This window comes from Eublepharis macularius, chromosome 10, assembly GCF_028583425.1.
Source record: "Eublepharis macularius isolate TG4126 chromosome 10, MPM_Emac_v1.0, whole genome shotgun sequence".
NCBI classification, from domain to species: domain Eukaryota; kingdom Metazoa; phylum Chordata; class Lepidosauria; order Squamata; family Eublepharidae; genus Eublepharis; species Eublepharis macularius.
In genome coordinates, this window is record NC_072799.1 from 94,131,833 (window position 1) to 94,143,898 (window position 12,066).

At 40.0% G+C, this 12,066-nt stretch overlaps 1 protein-coding gene across 1 annotated transcript in view; it reads left to right on the forward strand.

Annotated features, from left to right (window-relative positions):
• Nucleotides 1–12,066, forward strand: part of ATP8A1 (ATPase phospholipid transporting 8A1) — a 151,884-nt gene that overhangs the window by 118,689 nt on the left and 21,129 nt on the right. The window contains exons 28-33 of the mRNA XM_054989944.1: nt 1,363–1,437; nt 1,557–1,679; nt 4,236–4,314; nt 5,605–5,666; nt 6,791–6,847; nt 9,764–9,871. Of these exons, the coding sequence (XP_054845919.1) occupies nt 1,363–1,437; nt 1,557–1,679; nt 4,236–4,314; nt 5,605–5,666; nt 6,791–6,847; nt 9,764–9,871 (504 nt within the window). The remainder of the gene's footprint in view (nt 1–1,362; nt 1,438–1,556; nt 1,680–4,235; nt 4,315–5,604; nt 5,667–6,790; nt 6,848–9,763; nt 9,872–12,066) is intronic.

The following is a 12,066-nucleotide window of genomic DNA, read 5'->3' on the forward strand; positions in this document are numbered from 1 at the left end:
ATTCATGGATAATTCCACCTGTTACCTATATACTTTGCCTACCGCCCAGCTAAGAGCTGAAATCCGTAGGCTTAAGCACAGCTAACTATTAGCAGCTAACATGTTGTGTTAGATTGGTCACACACAAGTGCATCTGGAAGAAACTGCCCCTTGAGCGACCGTGCATCTGAAAGAAGAACTCCTTCAGAGTCAGGCCATACCTTTCCCTTGGTAGTGCTAAAGAAAAGAGATGTTGTATTATATACTTTGGAAGAGTCTTTTCACTGCTCCTTGAATCACAGCAATCAGAAGTCCGTACGTTTGTGCTGCACTGTTGAAAATGCTAATTTTAAAGATTTCAGTTGTGTTAAGAAATGCAAGGTTAATCAGTATGAATGCAACAAAGTATTATATATTTATTGTGAGAATTTTTATGATTTATTTCCCCCACCCACCCCCCTCAAGAATTACGTATGACAAAATTGGAAATTGGTTTCTTACACAGCTACGTTCTTCATTTCAAACTGACTTGTTTTGGAAAAAAACCTCATTCTGTGTTTTCTGTTTTCTGTTTTACTATAATTATCTTCATTTTTATGATTTACTTTGTAAACTTTTATTGAATGAATGGCAATATCTATATTTGAAAGTAAATATGAAATTAAGTATTGAATAGTCTCTTCATAGTTTACTTTTGCGTCTTAGTATTTTCTGCTTTACAAGACAGAAAAAAAAATTAAGCAGACATTTGTTTTCACTTGTGGTCGAACATTTTCTGGTACGTTCACAGAACCAGTCATCTGGAGACAGGCCGTATAAATGGAGAATTTGTAACAATTCATACTCCTATAATGAGGTTAAATGAAACGTGAACTGTGTCCAAATCTGTGTCACGTTGATTTTCAATGTAATTTGACAAGGAGATCAAACTTGCTCACTTTTATTTTAATATTGTTGGTTATCTTTATTCTGAATTGCCTGCATGAGATTGTAAATTCAGTGTAATATAATATTTTGCATTCAGCAGAAACGTTCATGTTTGGACAGTATAAGTTACTTTGGTTCTGCACAGACCTAAAACTATTGTAATGTTTTAAATGGATGAAGAGATTAATAGTTCAGAAACTTTTTTCATTTAGAGTTCTTATGATTATGCCCTAATGAACTTCATTCATACTAACTGTTTGTGGAATACAAAACTACTAGAAAGAGAACAATATTTTGTGTAAATATGACTCCATAATTGTATTTTATTTATAAGACCTACTTACATTATGACTTCCAGATTACTTAACTTGCTGAAACTAGATATGTATTCGGATTTAAAAGTACCTTAAGATTCTACACAATAGAATTAAAGTTTTTCTAAAACCTTTCTTTCAGATATGGTTTGCCTTTGTTAATGGATTTTCTGGACAAATACTTTTTGAAAGGTGGTGCATAGGACTTTACAATGTGGTAAGTTTTCAATTGCTGTGGTAAGTTTTCAATTTCAATCAAATATTGCTTTTGATTTATTAAACAATTATTAAAATATACTGGACCTTCATCAAGTTGATAATTGGTTTACACATTAGATGTTTACAGCGATGCCCCCACTAACACTTGGAATATTTGAAAGATCCTGCCACAAAGAAAATATGCTGAAATATCCTGAATTATACAAGACTTCTCAAAATGCTCTGGATTTCAATTCAAAGGTAAAAAAAAAAATTGTATTATATTATTATCTATTTGGATCCTATTTTAGTTTTTTGGGATTAAACAGGGTAAAAAATAATGAAGCAGTCCTGCATCCATGTTAGGTTCAATAACTGAAGATAATTATTAATGTTTGCTGGGTCCAGCTGGACTCATACAGAACACCAACTGTACACTAGCCAACTTCCAGCCCTTTCTTTCCAACTGCAGCCCCTCACTTATTTTGAAAAGCTGCTAGTGAAGATTGGAGGAAAATCAAAGCAGGATTTTTTATGGCATGATGAGATTGGCCCTCCCTTCTTCATACACGTTCACAAATGTTTTCTGTTCATATATGGGGTTCCTTGGATCCTGGCCCATGTGTTTTCTTGCAATCTGTTTTGTTTGTTTGTTTTAACTTGGTTCAGTTGGCAAGATTGGGCACTGGTATCATTGCATTTTTGCTTATTGTATTTATGCTGTTTTGTGAACTGAAACACTAACTTCCGTGCTACCACAGGTAGCAGAGACCCAGCAGTCCCAACTTTAGATGTGGGTCTGGTATAACCAGTTTCAAGCAGTGCTTGCAGCTGTTGCGGAGATGCTGCACCGTGCCCTGTCCTGAAGTCTGATCAAGCTAGAGTTTGGCCGCTGATGCTCGCCAGCCCTACCTAAACACACACGCAAAGCTGCCTTGTTGTGAATCGGACCCTTGGTTGGTCCCTCAAGGTCCGTATTTTCTACTCAGACTTGGCAGTGGTTTCCCGAAGTCTTGATACTTTATGTAGTAAGTAACTTTGTTAATGAAATTCTGTAAAACTCCAGAAGTGCTCTAAATAATACTCAGATTACAAGCAGATAACGTTGTACTTGCATTTATAATTCTTATAGAAAGTTAGAACTAAAACTGAAAATTGGGCTTGGCTTCATTGCATTGCATACAAATTTCAAAAAATACTAGAAAAAAATGGACACTTTTTGAACTCGTAAATTCGTTACCAACACTAAATTTATTATTATGAAAATATACAGTATTTATGTAATGTCAGTTGCCAGTTGATCGTATGCTACAGGCAATCAGATAAACCAAACTTTAGATCAAACTTGTCCTAAATAACTAAACAAATACTTTACATTAATATAGCTGTTAATGATTTGAATGTCTGTGTGAATTCATATTAAATCCATTATATTTATACCCCACTGGACTTTTGTGTGTGTATGGTATGCACTATTTTACAGGCTGTCGGAAGCTTCTTTTAGGTTATGTGGGCTTTTCAGTTGCATATTTTTATATTATTGATTTTAAAAGAACACGTGACTAAAATGCTTCAGTTATTATATTGGGTCATTATAAATAAATGTCTACTAACTATTTGGGAAGACAGAATAGTTGAAGCAGGTTTGATGTGGAGGATTTTGAATCATTGTTGAACTGAATGATGATGCGTAGATTTGTTATGCTAAAACGGGTCAGAGATCAGGGGGCCATGGCAGAGGTCAAAGGGTTCGCTTGTGGCAAGAAGAATTGGTCAGAAAAATGGGAAAGTAAGTCTGATTTTCTCTTGCATCCACCCTGTGCTTTCTGTCCAATAAAACTCGAGGTAATGAACACAGCAAGGAGGCGAGACGAAGGTTAATGAGCAGCACAAGTTCAAATGGGTGAAGTATTGTGGCATAAATTGGATCATACAACCTCGTGTAACTGGATAAAATAACAAAGAACTTAAAGACACAGTGGAACATTTTTTAAGGCAGGCAACTTAATTTCTGCTGTTGGAACAACCTAAAACTATTAATGTTTGTCAGCTTAACACAATAAGGCTACCCTCTCATCCATATTTACTTGGGAGTAGGCTTGATTGAACACAGTGGGCTTAGTCCTGAGTAAACGTGCATAGAACGGGGCTGCACAGGCCCTGCTTTATAAAAATATATAATTATAAAGCATACGGAATAGAAGTGCCCAAAGCTATTTTTTTTACTTAGATAGGAAGACTGTATCATTTACTGTGCAGCGCATGGGGTTTGTATGTTTCAATATACTTCCCACATACAGTTCTTGTAGTAGGAGTTGGTAGAACTGTTTTAGAAGTACATATGCAAATAGCGGACATACACAGCTATAGACAGATTGATGTGGTTAGGAATCCAGTGCAGATATATCAGCATGCAAGGGGGGGAGGGGGGGTTGTTTGTTTTTTTGTAGTAGCGTTATTGCATATCCTCGTTCTCTTTTAATCAGAAAAAAAACCAGAATAAAACTCCAGTTACTTAATTTTATTTTTGATCATTTCAAGTGGAGCTTTGACCATAATAAAAATAGGTACTTTTGCGTTTTCGGTTAAATAAATTAAAGGGGAAAGTTAGTGAACACCTTTTGAGAAACATAAAAATAAATAAATGACCCATGAAGAGCTCTGAGGCAGAAAATGCCTCTCAGTTATATTAGTTCTTAGAGGTGGCCTTTTGAAAAACACATTTTCTGATTCTAACCAAAAGAGAAAAAGAAGGGTCAGAGTTCACAGAGTTAGTTTTATCACAAACGGTTCTCATGAATGTTTGTTTTCCCTTAGGTTTTCTGGGTTCATTGTTTAAATGGCCTTTTCCACTCAGTAATTCTGTTTTGGTTTCCATTAAAAGCTGTCCAGTCTGGTAAGTAAAAGAATGAAATACAGAATTTGAAGGTACTATCTTACTTTAAAACGGCAATTTCCAGTATTATGCTAAAGCCAAGGCTATATTCTAAAGATCTTAATATTAAAAGCATATTTTATTTTATTTTTTTCAGTTGGAGCTAAAAGTGAAGTTTTTAAAGTATAGTGTGAACTGGACATGCAATACTTATACAGTGTTGCTATTTCTTTTGCAGTTAGCAAGTGTAACATCTGAATATGGGTTTGTTCGGATCAGGACCCTTTCACACGATGCAGAGGGAGGTATATAAACTCCTTTTCAGAGTGTGTTATTGGGAGACAGTGGCAATTGATTTGAGTGGTATTTGGAAGTGTGCTTCCAAATGAAGGTTGTGTTTCTTTTTGACTTACGAAATTACAAGTCCATAGAAAATCAAAAGGAGAAGCTCGCCTCAAGCTAGTACTTGAGAGAAAATCGTTTTAGTCTGTCAGATAAAAGCTGTCCAAGGCACTTCCATTCAAAATCTCCCTTGGGGCCTTAGGACCTGATATTCTTTGCTTGCAAGCATCTTACTCTCAAGTAAATTGTCTTTATAAGAAGCAGGTATGTCTGATCTCATTGGCATCAAGGATTATTTCCAATTAAAATGTCCTGAGCATTCTATGGTGTTCACTTTGCCATTAAAGAAAAAAGCACGCTACTCAAATATATTTAATTTACTCAAATGTAGGATTTGACTCTGTTCAGAAATCGATCTTTGCTTTTCCCACGCACTCCTTGCAGTTTTGTGGCCTTAGTGGCAGATTTATCCATTAGCAAGGTCAGCAAATGCTGCCTTCCTTTCCCGTGATTCTTGTAACCAGGGTCCGAGAAGGCAGAGATCTCACCAATACATTTGTTTCAAGGAAATGGGGCTGTTGGGAGGCAATAATGTCTTCTCATAGTCCTCATGATAAAATCCTTGATAGCTGAGTGCGTCCAGTAGCAGCTGGTTGTGTTAATGGCAATCTGTATCCTATTTTATGGTGTTGTGTATCTTTTGAAGATCCTTAAAGAATAATAAATACTTTAAAATATTTAAATTGTATAAAAATACTTATTTATGGTTCTGTCATACTATGGCTCTTATGTCATATTTGGAAAACCAAGTGTGATAGAACTGAACCAGCCAACTTTCTTCTAGATTTGGAAATTGTTATTTTGGAAGTTATATCCTGTTTTGTTCTAAGAATGCAAAGTTCAATATATACATTCTGTCCACAAATGATTCTAATTTTATTGATCATTTCCTATTATATTGTCTTACAGATACTATATTTGCAAATGGTAAAACTTCAGACTATTTGCTTTTGGGAAATATAGTCTATACAGTAAGTAATACTAACTTACAAACAGAGTAGATGTAAGGATCATGCCAGGACACATTTTCACAAGTCTCCACAGAATTTGCAAAGCTTTATTAAACGAGTCTGGTATCATAATCTTACAATGGACATCCTACCACTGTCTTTGTCCAGAATAAGGCACCACAACAGCGTAGACATATAAATCCATCCCGGGCTAGCATCCCTCCCCCCCCCCCCCCGCCTTACTGCTGGGAACTATGTGTACAGGGCCTTCAAGCCTCCAAGGCCACTGAGACTCTTTTCCCAGCACTAGGAGCAGGTTAGTGAAAACAGCTCATGGGAACCTCCCCTCTCCTGGCATGGCAGTGGCAGGTGCTAGCCTCTGACAGTAGATGGCAAAGCACCCTCTCAAAAGAAGGCAGTGGGCCTCCTCTTCTTGGCCTTGGTGCCCAGTGAACCACAATCATGCCCAGCATGTTGCATTTTGGCAGCCTTATCCCTTTAAATGGGGGGGTGAGGTCAAAAAAGCTGGCCTCTCTCTCAGGCCTCAGCAAATGGTTGCTCCCAGTAAAAGCAGAACTAGATATAATGGTAGGGACAAAAGCATGTGTTGAATGCTGTTTGTGCACTCCTCCTTACTTTTCAGTTGAGTCTAGAATTTCTTCTTGGCTAAATCACTATCTGAATCTTTGCTTTAGTTGAACTTGGATAATTGGTTTAAAAAGTCTTTCTGATGTCTAATATTTTCTCCCACAAAATTAGATAGCATTAGAGACAGTACTCTGCCATACCACCTGAGATTTTTATAGCATTTCTCCAAACAACTGGACTTCCATTTCATATAACAAAATGTGAAAATCCCTTCTGTTTCAAAAGTAACGTTCCCCATCACATGGCATGGAGGACTGCTATGAATAACTCCCCTCCACAACAAACTAAAGTAATTCTTGATTGGGAGGAGGAGATAATAGTTTTTTAACCTCTAAAACTCTGCACATGTAAAGTGTGTTTTAATATTAAACTGTTATGTGGAGTTAAACTGAGTGTTGGCATGCTCCTTTGTTTTGAAACTTCATGTTTCATTCATTTTAAATCCTGATACATTTGTTAAAGGGAAGTACAATAACATTTTTATTTTATTTTTTTAGTTTGTGGTAATAACTGTATGTTTAAAAGCCGGATTAGAGACTTCATATTGGACTTTGGTAAGAAATTCTTTTTAAATTCTTTATTTGAAATATTTATATCCTGCTTGTCTTCCAATCATCAGAACTCAGGCTGAATCCACATTACCTCCACGCATCCTGGTGTTGCACTAAATGTTCGCTAAACACCCGGAAGTATAGCGTCTTTCTAGTGAGATTCAGAAATCACGCTTGAAAGACGCTATACTTCCGGGTGTTTAGCGAACATTTAGTGCAACACCGGAACGCGCGGAGGTAATGTGGATTCAGCCTCAGTCTGCTTAATATCATTAAAACCAGTGGAAATCTCAGTCTACAGAAATGCAATACAAATAAAAGGAAGAGAGCAAGCCATTACATCATACGAATTGACGTATAAGCCACCAAATGCAGATAGGAAGAGCTGTGTTATACAGAGCCTCTGCTTTGCAAGGTGGGGGTCTTCCTTAAATTGGAGGGTATCTCGCAGATATTAGGCACCCAGATCATGAAGAGATTTTAGAGGCTAACACCAGGACCTGTGGAAACGAATTGGCCACCACTGTAGTGATCTTAAAACTTGGGGTAATATATTCAGAACACTTAACCCTCACCCACAATCTAGCTGCAACATTCTGCCCCAATTGTAGCTTCCTTGTTGTCTTCAATGTGTTGCAGGATTCTGGTCTTGAGGTTATCATAGCGCATGTTATCAAGCTATGTCTAGGATGGCAAAAAAGGACAATTTCCGTATGAATTTGAAATACAGTAAAATGAAACCTGAAAATTTACACATGATTTTGTTATAATCCATGCAAGAACACTGACCATTGTCATTGGCCAGTATTTTGTTGTTTTGGCTAGGAACAACTTCTATGGAGAGTTGTAACAATATTTTTTCGTCTGCATGGTCCTCTGCAAATTCTGATAGAAGCAAAGTAAAGAGACTCAGAATTAGAGCAGAATTTAAAGAGATTATTTGGGTGAGCGCAGCAGTTTGTGCGCACCCAGTGTGATCTTTCTTTAATTTGTATGGTAGGATCCCATGTTATAGCACCATTACTATTGGATTTTTTTAAAGTTTCAGTAATATTGTCATGTGGCCATGCTGTTGAAGAAACAAGTCAGATGCCCTCTTTGGCTCACAAAACTTTGAATCCTGGCCAGTAAACTGAAAACAGATGTACATAGTCATATGTTGTATAAAATCAAAACAGTGACAAAATTTGTAATGAAAGAAAAATGATACTATGGATGGATATCCTAGAGTGTGAAAATGGATACAGAAAAGCAGCTAAAAAGAACTGAAGATTTCAGGTGCTATCTGGTCAAATAATAACAGAAGTGTTGGTTCTAAGTAGAGAGGTTCGTGGGTCGTGGGTTTTCACAAACCAGGAACCATGAACTGGCACGAACTGGAGCAAGTTTATGAACCAGTGCGTGGAGTTTAAATGCCCCTTTCCAGCCGCTTAGCAGCAGCAGGGAAAGTGGCATTTGACAGTTTAAAGGGCCCTTTCCTGCCTTGCAAGTGGCAGGTCCCTTTAAACTATCAGCTGGCAGGCTGCAGGGGGGATCTCCGCCTCACCGCCTGCCAGCTGATAGTTTAAAGGTACCTGCCACTTGCAAGCGGCAGGGCCCTTTAAACTGCCCAAACCCCAGTCTCCACCCCCCCCCAGCGCCAGCCCCAGCCCCACGCTTACCTTGCCCTGTGGGCCCACAGCATCATCCCCCTCCTTCTGCAAGGGGCGGGAAGGCCGTTTTTGCCCTCTTCTGTTGTTGCATGGGCCCTCAGGGCGGCAGAGGAGGCTGAAAACGGCTTTCCCACCTCCAAATGGCCGCCATCTACCAGCTGATAGTTTAAAGGGACCTGCTGCTTGTAAGCCACTGAAAAAGTTTAAACTGCCCCTTTACGACCCAAACGAACCAGTAGACCAGTTCGTGGAAGTTCGTGGAAATGAGCTTCCATGAACCAGTCTGGTTCGTGTGTTTTTTGGGGTCGTAATTTGATTTGTGCCCATCTCTAGCTGTAAGTAGGAAGAAGACAACTAAGAGGGGCAATGATCGAGATTTAGACAATTATAAACTGTGTGGAAACTATACACATAGAATTCTAAGCACAGATTAGCCAAAATATTAAGCACATTGAAATTGAATACTGAGTATTAAAATGCTGCAATACAAATGCCGTGGCTGGTCTGGCAATAGTATTGATTCACTCTGGCAATTGCTCCATCTCTCATTACTAACTAGTATTGTTGCTTTGGAGTAGGGATGTTAGTCTGACCTATCCCTCTATGCATTGCTGTAGCATTTTACTTCTACTTCTTGGTTATTTATTTACAGATAAAGATAGCTGGATGGGAAATTAACAGTGCAATCCTAGAGCCATTTACAAATGGTTTAGGATAGCAATTAAACCCTAAGCGAGGACATAATGCTGCTGTTTCTGGAGATACGCCAGCATAGTTCCCTGCCTCGTGAATGGATATGAAGCTGCCTTCCGCTGAGCCAGATCATTCGTCTGTCAAAGTCAGATCATTGGTCTGTCAAGGTCACTCTTGTCTATTCTGACTGGCAGCCACTCTCCATGGTCTCGCATATTGGTTTTTCTCATCAACTGCTACTTGATCCTTTTAGCTAGATATACTGAGGTTTTAACCTGAAGGCACAGCCTTGCACCACACCAATTTAAGGACTAGAAATGGAGTTCACCGGGGATGTGCCCAATTTTTGTTAAGTGTTTTACCTAACACTTTCCATCAATTTGGATTAACCTTTATTTTAGTGCAAATACAATATCACCAGCATTTCTTAAAATATCCATTCACACTTGATAAATATACTGACAATAATAAAAACTTAAAACTTGGAATAGATATTTTCTTCCAAAGGTAGCTAGCTTGTAAGCATTCACTAGAGTAACTGAATTTGTAATTTATTGTCCTTTTTTTTTACCAGTTTAGCCATGTAGCTATATGGGGAAGCATTGCACTGTGGATAGTATTTTTTGGAATCTACTCTTCTGTATGGCCTTTTCTTCCTATGGCTCCTGATATGTCTGGGGAGGTAATGTATGTCTTTCAACTAATTTCCATATCTGTGCTTAAAAATGCCTTTCACTTCGTAGCCTGTCTGTTACATTTCTGTCTGTTAAGAGATCAGAAGATTTGTGGCATAGCACATTTAATACTGTAAATTGCTTTATTTTTGAGCAAATGCAACTTCTTCCATACAGTTTTAGGAGGTCTCTAATCCCAAAATTGTGTGTGCATTAAACTTTCTCCTTTAATAGATATTCTAAACATTTTAAACGCATCTGTAATGTAACAGAATCTTGAGTTGGTGACTCTCCAATTTTATCCTCTACAAAGACAACCATTAGCATACAGCCATACTGTTTGGTCTGTGTCTGTCTTCAACTGCAAGTTGGTGGCTATTGTAGCAGTTCATTCAGAATCTAGTTAGCAAGCAGCTGGCTCATCTTGTGTTTTTTTCTAAAGAGTATGTTTATATAATTAACTTGGACCCAAATCCTCAACATTAACAAAGGATGTGTCACCTAGGATACTCTTGGGTGCAGTCAAGGAAATTATGTTGTTTCTTCTTGACAGGAATTGAGAAGTATCATAGACATATGACACAGAATGCATTCTGCGTTCCATTTCAGTATGACATTACTGATGGAATCCACAGCTACTTGCATGAACTTACTATGTAAGGTTCATACAAAGTGAGGCTCAGTCTGCCATACAAGGCATGATGAAACATGATGCAGTGGTCTCATTTACTACAGAAGCTCAGGAATTTCTAAACCAGTGGCAAAATTTGAGCAGGATGCATGTTTGGTGCCAAGCAGCAGTCATGGCTGAATCTTGTGGTATGTAAAAATTCATTTAAAATATAAAGTTCCTACAAGAAACATTGCTGGCATGGATATTCTCTCTCATCTCACTTGAGAAGAAAGTGCCAAATCTTCCCAGTTAGGATCCTTATCAGCAACATCAAGAGTAGACATGGGCACGAACCGGAAAAAAAAACCCCACATGATTCTTGGTTCGTCGCATTCCACAAACCAGAAACCACAAACTTCCATGACCTTTTCCCAGGTCACGAATAGGTTCATGGAATTTCAAACGCCCAGCACCAGGTGCTGAAGCCGGCGCTAGGCATTTGAAACAGACAGCCCCCTTCTGCTGCTCACAGCGGCAGGAGAACAGGGCTGTCACTATCACACACCCCAAGTCGACTTCAGCCCATTTGGCTGAAGCCAGTGCAGAGTGTGTGACGCTGACAGCCCTGTTGGGAGGAGAACGGGGCTGTCAGCTTCACTCACCCCACTCTGGCTTCAGCCCATCGGCTGAACCCGGCAAGGGGTCTGTGAAACTGACAGCCCTGTTCTCCTGCCTCCCAGGTGGCAGGAGAAGGGGGCTGTCAGCTTCACTCACCCTGCATGGGCTTCAGCCCATGGGCTGAACAGGGCGCGGGGTCTGTGAAACTGACAGCCCCATTCTCCTGCCGCCCAGGAGGCAGGAGAAGGGGGCTGACAGCTTCACTCACCCCATGCCAGGTTCAGCCTATAGGCTGAAGCCGGCGCGGGGTCTGTCAAACTGACAGCCTCCATTCTCCTGCTGCCCAGGGAACGTTCTTCCCTTCAAACTCCTCCTTTCCAGCTGGCTAGAGGAATGGGGGGGGGAGAGTTTGAAGGGAAGAAAGTTCCCCGCACTGCTTGCAAGCATTCTTCCCTTCAAACTCTCCCCCCGCTTCCTTCAGCCAGCTAGAAAGCGGGAGAGTTTGAAGGGAAGTTTCCCTGCGCTGCTTCCTCCAGCCAGCTGGAAAAGGCCCTTCTGCGCTTCATCTGAGTTGCAGGGGGTTTCTCCGGTGACCCAGATGGAGTTTAAAGGGCCAGCCACAAACCCTGCCAAGCAGCTGATCTGCTCGGTGGGGTTTGCTTCCCCCCTCGTGGCTTATTTCACCCGATGGAAGGGGAAGGAAGGGGTTCCCTCCTCCCCCTCCCATCAGGTAAAATAAGCGCGGGGGGAAACCTGAATATTTTTTTTGCACACCCCTAGAGCTGTCAGCTTCACTCATCCTGTGCTTGGTTTAGCCCATGGGCTGAAGACGGCATAGGGTCTGTCAAACTGACAGTCCCCATTCTCCTGCCACCCAGGGTGGAAGGAGAATGGGGGCTGTCAGTTTGACAGACCCTGCACCGGCTTCACCGGGAGCTGACAGCTTCACTCACCCCACGCCAGCTGCAGCCC